This window comes from Salvelinus alpinus, chromosome 31 (assembly GCF_045679555.1).
Source record: "Salvelinus alpinus chromosome 31, SLU_Salpinus.1, whole genome shotgun sequence".
Classification (NCBI taxonomy): Eukaryota; Metazoa; Chordata; class Actinopteri; order Salmoniformes; family Salmonidae; genus Salvelinus; species Salvelinus alpinus.
The window spans coordinates 19498585-19511896 of record NC_092116.1 but is presented as its reverse complement, the minus strand read 5'-3'; the positions used below and the strand labels follow the sequence as shown (position 1 = coordinate 19511896).

Here is a 13312-nt window from a genome sequence, read left to right as displayed (position 1 = left end):
TTATTGATAAATATTGAGTCAATGTAGATGAAGGGGGGAGACAGGTTAAATAAGGGTTTTTGAGACAATTGAGACATGGCTTGTGTATGTGTGCCATTCAGAGGGTAAATAGGCAAGACCAAATATTTAAATGCCTTTGAACGGGGTATGGTTGTAGGTGCCAGGTGCACCGGTTTGAGTGTTTCAAGAACTGCAACGCTGCTGTTTCATTCACACTCAACAGTTTTCTGTGTGTATCAAGATTGGTCCCTACCCAAAAGACACTCAGACAACTTGACACAACTGTGGGAAACATTGGAGTCAACATGGGCTAGCATTCCTGCGGAACACTTTTGACACCTTGTAGTGTCCATGCCCCGATGAACTGAGGCTGTTCTGAGGGCAAAAGGGGGTGTTCCTAATGTTTTGTACTCTCAGTGTATTTCTGTTCCTGTATCAGTGGTTAACATGCAGGGCCTTCTTCTGTAAGCATGGGGTGTTACTTAAATAGCCACTATGACCTATTTAGTGGAAGTTTTGGTTCAATAAATAAATGAAGAGGGTTTGCCGGATGAACGCAGTTTTATGTTTATTTTGTTATCCCAGTGAATCTTGTTTTGTTTACTTCAATCAATTTTATTTTATATAGCCCTTCGTACATCAGCTAATATCTCGAAGTGCTGTACAGACACCCAGCCTAAAACCCCAAACAGCTAGTAATGCAGGTGTAGAAGCACGGTGGCTAGGAAAAACTCCCTAGAAAGGCCAAAACCTAGGAAGAAACCTAGAGAGGAACCAGGCTATGAGGGGTGGCCAGTCCTCTTCTGGCTGTGCCGGGTGGAGATTATAACAGAACTATGCCAAGATGTTCAAAAATGTTCATAAGTGACAAGCATGGTCAAATAATAATCATGAATAATTTTCAGTTGGCTTTTCATAGCCGATCATCAAGAGTTGAAAAACAACAGGTCTGGGACAGGTGGCGGTTCCATAACCGCAGGCAGAACAGCTGAAACTGGAATAGCAGCAAGGCCAGGCGGACTGGGGACAGCAAGGAGTCACCACGGGCGGCAGTCCCGACGCATGGTCCTAGGGCCCAGGTCCTCCGAGAGAAAGAAAGAGAGAAGGAGAAAATTAGAGAGAGCCAAGATTTTCAAAATTTCCATAAATGACAAGCATGGTCAAATAATAATCAGGAATAAATCTCAGTTGGCTTTTCATAGCCGATCATTAAGAGTTGAAAACAGCAGGTCTGGGACAGGTAGGGGTTCCATAACCGCAGGCAGAACAGTTGAAACTGGAATAGCAGCAAGGCCAGGCGGACTGGGGACAGCAAGGAGTCACCACGGCCGGTAGTCCCGACGTATGGTCCTAGGGCTCAGGTCCTCCGAGAGAAAGAAAGAGAGAAGGAGAAAATTAGAGAGAGCCAAGATTTTCAAAATGTTCATAAATGACAAGCATGGTCAAATAATAATCAGGAATAAATCTCAGTTGGCTTTTCATAGCCGATCATTAAGAGTTGAAAACAGCAGGTCTGGGACAGGTAGGGGTTCCGTAACCGCAGGCAGAACAGTTGAAACTGGAATAGCAGCAAGGCCAGGCGGACTGGGTGTCATCATGCCCGGTAGTCCTGACGTATGGTCCTAGGGCTCAGGTTCTCAGAGAGAAAGAGAGAACGAGAGAATTAGAGAGAGCATACTTAAATTCACACAGGACACTGGATAAGACAGGAGAAGTACTCCAGGTAACCAACTGACCCTAGCCCCCCGACACATACTTGTTGTTAACCTTGTGAAATACTTGAAACAATACACTTGTGAGTATCTAAGATTCCTTCAAGTCTCTCAGTGCTTTTATATACGAGCCTTGACATTGGAAAGTGTCTGATGTTTATTTAAAAAATATATTTAAAAAAATTATATCATGTATTTATGCAGCTAGATTGCACATGAACTGATCATCCTGTAGTCTAGTTGCATGAGTGGAGTCTTCGTTCCTGTTACTAGTCAGTCATTTAAAAATTTATTATTATTACTTCCTTTCAGCATTAATCAAACCTGTATAGTCTGAAGAGACTGGTAAGATAAACCTATAACTCAGGTTTACCCAACTGGCGGCCCACGGGTGAGCCCCCCAAAAATATACAGTGCCTTCAGAAAGTTTACGTTTTCTAAATGTTTGTTGTGTTACTGCCTGAATTTAAAATGGAATAAATTGAGATTGTTGGTCACTGGCCTACACACAAAGTTGAATTATGTTTTTTGACATTTTTACAAATGAATAAAAAATAAAATTTGAAATGTCAATAAGTATTCAACCCCTTTGTTATGACAAGCTTACATAAGTTCAAGAGTTAAATTGTGCTTAACAAGTCACATAATAAGTTGCATGGACTCACTCTGTGTGCATTAAAAGTGATTAACATGATTTTTGAATGACTACCTTATCTCTGTACCCCAAACATACAATTATCTGTAAGGTCTCTCAGTTGAGCAGTGAATTTCAAACACAGATTCAACCACAGATTCAACCATAAAGACGAAGTAGGTTTTCAATGCCTTGGAAAGAAGTGCACCTATTGGTACATAGGTAAAAAAACAGACATTGAATATCCCTTTGAGCATGGTGATGTTATTAATTACACTTTGGATGGGGTATCAATACACCCAGTCACTACAAAAATACAGGCGGAGAGGAAGGAAACCACTCAAAGATTTCACCATGAGGTCAATGGTGACTTTAAAACAGTTACAGAGTTTAATTGCTGTAGTAGGAGAACACTGAGGATGGTTCAACAACATAGTTACACAATACTAATCTAATTGACAGAGTGAAAAGAAGGAAGCCTGTCCAAACATGCATTCTGTTTGCAACACGGCACTAAAGTAATACTGCAAAAATGTGGCAAATCAACTTTTTGTCCTGAATACAAAGTGTTATGTTTGGGGCAAATCCAGTACAACACATTACTGAGTACAACTCTCCATATTTTCAAACAAACTGGTGGCTGCAACATGTCATGGGTATGCTTGTAATCGTTAACTTCTCACGAGTCACCAACCCTGATCCGGTAACCCTGATCTTGAAAATCTATGGCAAGACCTGAAAATGGTTGTCCAGCAATAATCAACAACCAATGTTACAGAGCTTGAAGAATTTTGAAAAGAATAATGGGCAAATGTTGCTCAAATGTTGAATCCATTTTGATTTTAGACTGTAACACAACAAAATGTGGAATAGGTCAAGGGGTATGAATACTTTCTGAAGGCACTGTATATATCCTTTTTATATATATAATTTTCATTGTTGGACATAAAAGACTGTAAAAACACCAGGAAATCAGCTCCAAGTTATTTTAATTTTGGAAATCTGCTCCCAAGTATTCCCACGCATAATAGAGTCACGTGATCGTATACAAATGTAAGAAAGGTTTGAAATGATTGCTTTAGTCAGATATTATAAGTTTGGGCTTCTTGCAGTCAATTTGCAGTCTATAAATTACTAGTAATTATGTTCCTGCCCTCTGACCATCCGCTCAAGAAAAAAACGTCCTGCGGCTGAATCTAGTTGATGATCCTATAACTTATAAACATTTTCCCTGTACGACCCGTGTTCCTCCCTCCCCCAGAAAACCTTACATTCTGTGTACGTGTTACTTATCGCAAAAACAAGCACTCCCTCTGCTGCTCCCTCCCCCTCCTCACTTACCTCTGATTTGCATGAACATTCCAAAGAAATAGGACCATTTCATCGACATGCTGTACAAACTTCTTGGTCTGTTGTAACTATCAGAATATTCAAATCAAATCATATTTTATTGGTCACAAAAACTTATTTAACAGATGTTATTGCAGGTGTAGTGAAATGCTTGTGTTCCTCGCTCCAACAGTGCAGTAGTATCTAACAATTCACAACAATACACATAGATCTAAATGTAAAAAAATGGAATTAAGAAATATCTAAATATTAGGATGAGCATTGTCAGTGGCATTGACCAAAATACAGTAGAATGGAGTATATACACATATGAAATTAGTAACACAGTATGTAAACATTATTAAAGTGACTGGTGTTACATTGTTAAAGTGACCAGTGATTTCATGTCTATGTACATAGGACAACAGCCTCTAAGGTGCATGGTTGAGTAATCGGGTGGTAGCCGGCTAGTGATGGCTATTTAACAGTCTGATTGCCCTTGATTTAAGCTGTTTTTCAGACTCTCGGTTCCAGCTTTGATATACCTGTACTGACCTCGCCTTCTGGATGATAGCAGGGAGAAAAGGCCGTGGCACGGGTGGTTGATGTCCTTGATGATCTTTTTGGCCTTCCTGTGACATCGGGTACGGTGGGTCCTGGAGGGCAGGCAGTGTGACCCCGGTGATGAGTTGGGCAGACAGCACCACCCTCTGAAGAGCCCTGCGGTTGCGGGCGGTGCAGTAGCCGTACAAGGAGGTGAGAAAGCACGAAAGGATGCTCTCAATTGTGCATCTTTAAAAGTTTATGAGGGTCTTAGGGGGCAAGTCAAATTTCTTCAGCCTCCTGAGGTTGAAGAGGCGCTGTTGCGCCTTCTTCACCACATTGTCTTTGTGGGTGGACCATTTCAGATTGTCAGTGATGTGCACACCAAGGAACTTCACCTTCTCCACTGCGGTCCAGTCGATGTGGATAGGGGCGTGCTCCCTCTGCTGTCTCCTGAAGTCCACGATTAGCTCCTTCATTTTCTGGCACCACTCTGCCAGGGCCCTCACCTTCTCCCTGTAGGCTGTCTTTTCATTGTTGGTTATCAGGCCTACTACTATTGGATAGTACTTAACTGTAACCAGTGGTAATACCTGGTTAATAATAACATTACTGGTTAACACTGTAGTTATAACCAGAAAATAATATTTTTGCATAACATTTTGGATGTTCATACTGTTTTCACTCTAAAAGTGAACCTCACTGCTGAGATTCTTTATCACACATTCATTGGAGGAAAATTACCAAAAATATGACTCCGGGATCACTCCAATGTAAAATCATTGAATGTTTTTACAGTTCACTTCTTGTAAAATGTTAGGTGCACGTTTTTCCAAGTCAAAATTGCACAAGTTCCGTCTTGGATTTCGCTCCCAGAACACAGTTCCCACAGGTACTCCCCATTTCCACCCCATTTCTATCACTGCACATAGTTGTCAAAATCCTGGAAGTATGTCAGTTCTTAAGAAATTACACAACCCCCTTTCCAGTCTCCCACTAGTCTCATGTTACACATCAACTATCAAATACAATGAACTGCCTTTAATAAAAATGGTATTCTTCAGAATTTGAAAGCCTCACTTGGAAGTCACGGCAATGACCAAGTAAATAAATACTGATCTGGCTCCTACTATTATTTGACTCTTTCTTGAAAGATAAAGGAAAAATATTGACATTTGAGTCATTGCAACCTGCAAGTTCCACTGGATGTAATAAAGTGGAAAGATGGGTCAAAATCTAAGTGCATAAATTCCATTGAAACATATTCTGAGACAAACAAGAGATAGTCTATAATGTGTCACGCTTTATGGTGCTCTATCACCATCGCTTTATCAGCATCATTGTGTTGATATGAGCAGGAGGCGGACTGTTTGTTTCATAAGCAGTATACAGTGAGTAGGTGTGTCTAAACTTTTGACACACCTTCTCATTCAAGGGTTTTTATTTATTTTTACTATTTTCTACATTGTAGAATAATAGTGAAGACACCAAAACTATGAAATAACATATATGGAATCATGTAGTTACCCAAGAAGTGTTAAACAAATCAAAATATATTTTATATTTGAGATTCTTCAAATAGCCACCCTTTGCCTTGATGACAGCTTTGCACACTCTTGGTATTCTCTCAAGCAGCTTCATGAGGAATGCTTTTCCAACAGTCTTGAAGGAGTTCCCATATATGCAGAGCACTTGTTGGATGAGACACACCTACCCCTGCGCCCAGGCCAGAGTAATCGAATCCCCTCATTGAATAGAATGGGTGTATCTATTCAAGACAATGATGGCATAATGGGTGGACTTCCGGCCATTGTGAGTGCACCCATAGGAGTAAAGTAGTAAGTAAAAGCTGGAAGTGTACCCATCAATCTGTGCTGTGATTTTATGCACTGACCTTTTATCTGTCGACAGGACCCTGGACAGGACTGACCGGTATGGATGAGCCTCTGGGGCGAGACTGAACAGAGACAAGAAAGAAGCCCAATTCGGACCATGGGCAGACCCAGACTTGACCAGACTACCACTGACAGTTAAAATGACCGACATAAGGGTACTGGGGGTAAAGTTTGACAGGGAGGGAGGAGGAAGCGGCAACTGGAGTGGGATCCTGGGGACTGTACGACAGAGACTGGGTTTTTGGGGACTTTGACAGCTGACTTGTGAGGGCAATGTTTTAATCATTAAAGCTGTGATTTTACCGGTGCTGTTATTAATCAGTTCTGTTTTTATCCCCCCACGAACAACTCTTTTAGCTCTGGAACGGATGCTGTTTTACTTCCTGTGGGGAAGCAAGTGGGAGAGGCTGAAGAGGGAGGTGGTCAAGAGACCCAGGTCCAAGGGAGAGAAAGGCTTGCCTGACCTCTACTTGTTCCTGGGCAGCTGCTACACAGCGTTACATCTCACTCTTGCCATCTCCCCGGTTAACAACAAGACCCAGTCCCTCACACAGTTCTGGCTGGGATCTTACCTCAGGACCCTGAGGCTGATCCCGGTCGACCTGCGAGCCCCAGTCTCTTTCCTGCTCCCCACACACTACGTCCAGCTCCAAAAGTTTTTAATACATTTTAAACTTGAAAAAGAGGCAGTCACAGTTTTAACTAAACATTGCTCTCTTCTCTCTCTTGTGCAGGAGCGGGAACCAGTGTGTCCAGTGCGCGGGCTTGCTACAGGCGAGCCCACAACGGTTTGGCGCAACATGGCCTATCCTGCTCTGCTGAACCGACACCGGGACCTGTCCTGGATGGATGCCCATGAGATCCTCCCGGTCAGGGCCATTATGCACTCCCGAAGAATGGCGAGGACATCCGCGTGCCCCCGACCACGCTGCGGCCAAGATGAGTCGGTGGGGCACTTGCTCTGGGAGTGCAGAGCCACCAGGGACCTATGGAAGGAAGCAGGCCCCCTGATCGCCCCGTGTCTGCCAGCAGGGGAGGACCTAACGCCCCAGCTCGTGCTGTATGGGGTGGGCCGAAGGCCTATTCCACAAAAGGCCTTCACCAAGCTCTGGCCCACCGTCACGTGTCTGAAGGAAGCACTGTGGTCCTCCCGCAACCTGCTGGTAGTGAAACGAGTAGAGACCACCCCCCCAGGCAGTGGCCATGGTAGCCACGGAAGCCCTGGGGTAGTACAGAAGAAAGGGGGCCTCGACCCCAGGTGAAGGGTCCCCCACAACACCTAAGGTCCTGGCGGCCACGGCCTGACAGCGCTGCGGTGCCTGGTGCGATGCGTCTAGGGGAGGGATCTCCTCTGGGCCCCGAAAGACGGGACGGTGATCGATTCGGAAGAGCAGGAGGAGGCGAGTTTGATAAGGACTCACCCCGCTCCTGTACAAAGGACAGTTTGTACAAGTTTTTTTTTTTTTAAACATGTTTTCATGTCTTGAAAATGATTTAATTTTGTTCAATCATTTGTACACATTTTAAATGGCTTTTACAGATTTTATGTTTGGACAAGGAAAAGTACTTTTATTTATGGTTGTTTCTATTGTTTTAACAAATTGAAATGTAATTCAAATGCTGTTTTTGTGTACAAAAATATGAGCTGCTGTTAAAGGAAATGCAATAATAAAACTTTTCCAAAAGAAAAAAACAAAGTAATAGACGGCGTAATTGGAAAGTATTCAGATCGCTTAACTTTTTCCACATTTTGTTACATTAAAGCCTTGTTCTAAAATCTATTGAATAGATATTTTTCAAATCTACAAATAATTCTCCATAATGACAAACCGAAAACAGTTTATTGTTATACCCCATTTTTCTCCCCAATTTTGTGCTATCCAATTACGATCTTGTCTCATCTCTGCAAGTCCCCAACAGGCTTGGGAGAGGCGAAAGTCCTCCGAAACATGACTCGCCAAACCACACTTGTGAAATTGAGCTCAGGTATATCCAGTTTCCATTGATCATCCTTGAGATGTTTCTACAACTTGATTGGAGTCCACCTGTGGTAAATTCAACTGATTGGAAATGATTTGGAAAGACACACACCTGTCTATGTAAGGTCCCACAGTTGACAGTGCATCTCAGAGCAAAGACCAAGCCATGAGGTCGAAGGAATTGTCCATAGACCTCCGATACAGGATTGTGTCACGGCAAAAATCTGGGTAAGGGTAACAAAATGTCTGCAGCATTAAAGGTCCCCAAGAACACAGTGGCCTCCATCATTCTTAAATGGAAGAGGATTGGAACCACCAAGACTCTGCCTAGATCTGGCAGCATGGCCAAACTGAACAATTGGGGGAGAAGGACCTTGGTCAGGGAGGTGACCAAGAATCTGATGGTCACTCTGACAGAAAGCTCCAGAGTACCGCTGTGGAGATGGGAGAACCTTCCAGAAGGACAGCCCTTTATGGTGGAGTGGCCAGAAGGAAGCAACTCCTCAGTAAAAGGCACATGACAGCCCACTTGGAGTTTGCCAAAAGAGTTTACCTAAAGGACTCTCTGACCATGAGAAACAAGATTCTCTGGTCTGATGAAACCAAGATTGAACTCTTTGGCCTGAATGCCAAGCATCACGTCTGGAGGAAACCTGGCACCATCCCTTTGGTGAAGCATGGTGGGGCTAGCAGCATCATGCTGTGGTAATGTTTTTCAGCGGGAGGGACTGTGAGACTAGTCAGGATCGAGGGAAAGATGACAGGAGCAAAATACAATTAATTAGATGTTCAGGAGTCTCATGGCTTGGAGGTAGAGGCTGTTTAGAAGCCTCTTGATCCTAGACTTGGCGCTCCGGTACCGCTTGTCGTGCGGTAGCAGAGAGAAAAATCTATGACTAGGGTGGCTGGAGTCTTGCACAATCTTTTGGGCCTTCCTCTGACACCGCCTGGTATAGAGGTCCTGGATGGCAGGAAGCTTGGCCCCAGTGATGTACGGGGCCGTTTGGACTACCTTCTGTAGTGCCTTGCGGTCAGAGGCCGAGCAGTTGCCATACCAGGCAGTGATGCAACCAGTCAGGATGCTCTTGATGGTGCAGCTGTAGAACCTTTTGGGGGTCTTAGGACCCATGCCAAATATTTTCAGTCTCCTGAGGGGGAAGAGGTGTTGTTGTGCCCACTTCACGACTGACTTGGTGTGTTTCGACCATGATAGTTTGTTGGTGATGTGGACACCAAGGAACTTGAAGCTCTCAACCTGCTCCACTACAGCCCCATCGATGAGAATGGGGACGTGCTCGGTCATCCTTTTCCTGTCGTCCACAATCATCTCCTTAGTCTTGGTTACATTGAGGGATAGGTTGTTATTCTGGCACCACACGGCCAGGTCTCTGACCTCCTCCCTATAGGCTCGTCTCATTGTCGGTGATCAGGCTGACCACTGTTGTGTCATCGACACAATGCTGATGGTGTTGGAGTCGTGCCTGGCTGTGCAGTCATGAGTGAAATGGGAGTACAGGAGGTGACTGAGCACGCACCCCTGAGGGGCCCCCGTGTTGAGGATCAGCGTGGTGGATGTGTTGTTACCTACCCTTACCACCTGGGGGGCAGCCTGTCAGGAAGTCTAGCATCCAGTTGCAGAGTGAGGTGTTTAGTCCCACGGTCCTTAGCTTAGTGATGAGCTTTGAGGGCACTATGGTGTTAAACGCTGAGCTGTAGTCAACGAATAGCATTCTCACATAGGTGTTCCTTTTGTCCAGGTGTGAAAGCGCAGTGTGGAGTGCAATAGAGATTGCATCATCTGTGGATGATCAACTTACAGTATGTGTCTAGAGACTTAATTTACTTCCATGGTTTTGATGTTAGTCCCTATTAGATGGAAGCTTGTGGCTCAAAGGAGTTTGAACTAATCCAACATTAGTAACTTTGCACCACTGCTTGTAGTTTATGATGGGGTCTAATAGCTTGTTGTTTTATGACTGCTGGACCTGCTCTAAATGCAAAGCCTATTTCGTGAACTGCCAGGTTTGGACTTGGATACAGAGTATATAGTTTGTTCATTTATATTTTAACCCCCTACTATTATTACGTCCTACTTGTAAATCTGTTCCATAATATTACTTCATTTTACCACAAATACTGGTATATTTTTATTGGTACATAGTCTTTTTCACTACATGCCCAAATTATCAAAATGACCCACCGCAAATGGAATGTTTTTACTCTTTTAAAAAAAATGAATCCAACATGTTGATTCTAAACAAAGAAATGTGATGACATCACTTTTGTGACCACCGCTGACACAAAATCAGGGATGATTCAAGTTTAGAATTCCTTGATCGTTAACAACCATTTTTCTCTTTAATTTGTTCAGTTGAACTGCACAGTTTAATGGCACTCAGAACAACACAACGCCAAAACAAACAACACAAAAATGTTTGACTTTGCCAACCGCTTTTTGAAATTGAGCCCTCGTTTTCTTTGTACAGCACATAAATAAACAACAAGAAAATAAAAAACACAGGCTCCTCTCAGTGAAACCACAAAGCATTTCATACCTAAGTTTGCTGATCTAGTCACTGATATGCAAATCATTTTTTTTATATATATACATGTGGCTTGTGTTAAAGTTTACGTGTGTCTCATCCAGCTCCGTACTCACGTTCACTACTGCTGCCATACCTCAATGTGAAACAGATGGTTGTCGAAACAGTTAATCCCTTAGCATCCACAGTACAACTGTCCTCTCAAAGGGTTAGCTGAATATGAATGGAGTTGTCAGTGATACGCTACCATCGATGGAATTCAGGACCGGTGTTCATTAAGCATCTCAGATTGCTGATCTGGGATCAGATCCCCTTCCGCCCATTTAATATTATTCTTTATGAACTTCTGAACTGTTCTGCGGTATCTTATAACATTATCACTCTGTCTGTCTGTGTGCCTGCCTGTCTGCCTGTGTGTCTGCCCGTATGTCTGTCTGCCTGTCTACCTGTCCTTCTGCCTGTCTGTCTGTCCGTCCATCTGAATGTGTCCCAGGCCTGTGAGGTGACATTTCAGCGCTAGTACCATGTCTAACCCGGAGCCCGCAGCCCAGCCACCACCCCAGGTGTCCCACCGCGGCCGCAGCGCCGCCCCCATCGCCAGCTCCAATGCAGAGGGGGAGGAGGTGCCTGAGTTCGATTCCTTCGGCATAATTGGACCCCGAGGACCTCCTCCACTCAGGGGTGAGGAGGAGAATGAGCTTGTGTGTGTGTGTGTGTGTGTGTATGTGTGTGTGTGTGAAGAGGATAAGGAGGCGCTGTGTGTGTGCCCCCTCAGATGTGTGCTGTTTTAAAACAAATACTATAGCCACCTAGCAATTTTATGAAGTTTGCTTTAGCTAACCCAGATAGATTCCCAATCTCCCAACCTCCTAACTAGCTAACAAGAAGACATTTCAGGCTATCAATCAAGTTGGAGTAGCTAGCTTGTTTAACTATCTTAGCTGGCATGCCTGTTGGCAAGGTTGGTAGACTTTAGAAAAGCAAGCAATAAATAAATATACTGAATAAGACTCACATTCCTTTCAATATTTTAGCAGAGATGCAGAAAATCCTCTTCTTTTTTATATATATTTTTAAAGAACCAGCAGTAAGGAGGACACAGACAGCACAAGAGGTATGCATAGATATTTACTTAAAATTAAGCATAATGATTATGGCTCTGGATTACAGGAAAAAGCTGTTTCAGGTGTTTGAAAAATGCTAAATTCTCAAATTTATGGATGGGGGGGCATAGCCCCACTACGGACCACTTTGAACAATACTTCCCACTCTTAATGTGGGGTCTTAATTTGAGTAAATTTGCTACTGCAGGAAATTAATCCTGCAGCAACAGGAAATGTGAATTATGTGGATTATAAGTAATTGACATTTTGGAAATTACAAACTTTCAGAAGCCTTTTTAAATCTCAAATACACTTCAATCGAGTACAGGCTTATTAGCTCAGTGATGAGCTTTGTGGGCGTTATGGTGTTGAACGCTGAGCTGTAGTCAATGAACAGCATTCTCACATAGGTGTTCCTTTTGTCCAGGTGGGAAAGGGCAGTGTGGAGTGCGATTGAGATCTGTGGATCTGTTGGGGCGGTATGCGAATTGGATTGGGTCTAGGGTATCCGGGAGGATGCTGTTGATGTGAGCCATGACCAGCCTTTCAAAGCACTTCATGGCTACCAACGTGAGTGCTACGGGGCGGTAATCATTTAGGCAGGTTACTTTCACTTCCTTGGGCACTTGGACTATGGTGGCCTGCTTGAAACATGTAGGTATTACAGATTCAGTCAGGGAGAGGTTGAAAATGTCAGTGAAGACACTTGCCAGTTGGTCTGCGCATGCTTTGAGTACACATCCTGGTACTCCATCTGACCCCAGGGCTTTGTGAATGTTGACCTGTTTAAAGGTCTTGCTCACATCGCCTTCCGAGAGCATTATCACACAGTCCAGAACAGCTGGTGCTCTCATGCATGCTTCAGTGTTGCTTGTCTCGAAGCGAGCATAAAAGGCATTTAGCTCACCACTGGGCAGCTCGCAGCTGGGTTTCCCTTTGTAGTCTGTAATAGTTTTCAAGCCTTGCCACATCCGACAAGCGCCTGAGCCAACGTAGAAGGATGCAATCTTAATCCTGTATTGACGCTTTGCTTGTTTGATGGTTCGTCTGAGGGTATAGAGGGATTTCTTATAAGAGTCCGGATTAGTGTCCCGCTCCTTGAAAGCGGCAGCTCTAGCCTTTTGCTCGATGCGGATATTGCCTGTAATCCATGGCTTCTGGTTGGGATATGTACGAATGGTCACTGTGGGGACGACGTCGTCAATGCACTTATTGATGAAGCTGATGACTGAGATGATATACTCCTCAATGCCATTTGATGAATCCCGTAACATATTCCAGTCTGTGGTAGCAAATCAAATCAAATCAAATCAAATTGTATTAGTCACATACACATGGTTAGCAGATGTTAATGCGAGTGTAGCGAAATGCTTGTGCTTCTAGTTCCGACAATGCAGTAATAACCAACAGTAATCTAACCTAACAATTCCACACTACTACCTTACACACACACACAAGTGTAAAGGGATAAAGAATATGTACATAAAGATATATGAATGAGTGGTGGTACAGAACGGCATGGCAGATGCAGTAGATGGTATAGAGTACGGTATATACGTATGAGATGAGTACTG

The 13312-nt window shown here is 43.7% G+C and overlaps 1 protein-coding gene across 1 annotated transcript; it reads left to right on the top strand.

The window, feature by feature from the left end:
* The first annotated feature begins 5755 nt into the window (after positions 1 to 5755).
* Positions 5756 to 7548, top strand: LOC139561847 (uncharacterized). The gene has a single exon (XM_071379163.1). The coding sequence runs from the start codon at positions 6482 to 6484 to the stop codon at positions 7373 to 7375; it is 894 nt and encodes a 297-aa protein (XP_071235264.1). The 5' UTR covers positions 5756 to 6481; the 3' UTR covers positions 7376 to 7548.
* The last annotated feature ends 5764 nt before the right edge of the window (positions 7549 to 13312 follow it).

Excerpts from the sequence above, each read along its gene's own strand:
- LOC139561847 (XM_071379163.1), top strand. The coding sequence starts at position 6,482 with ATGCTGTTTTACTTCCTGTGGGGAAGCAAGTGGGAGAGGCTGAAGAGG.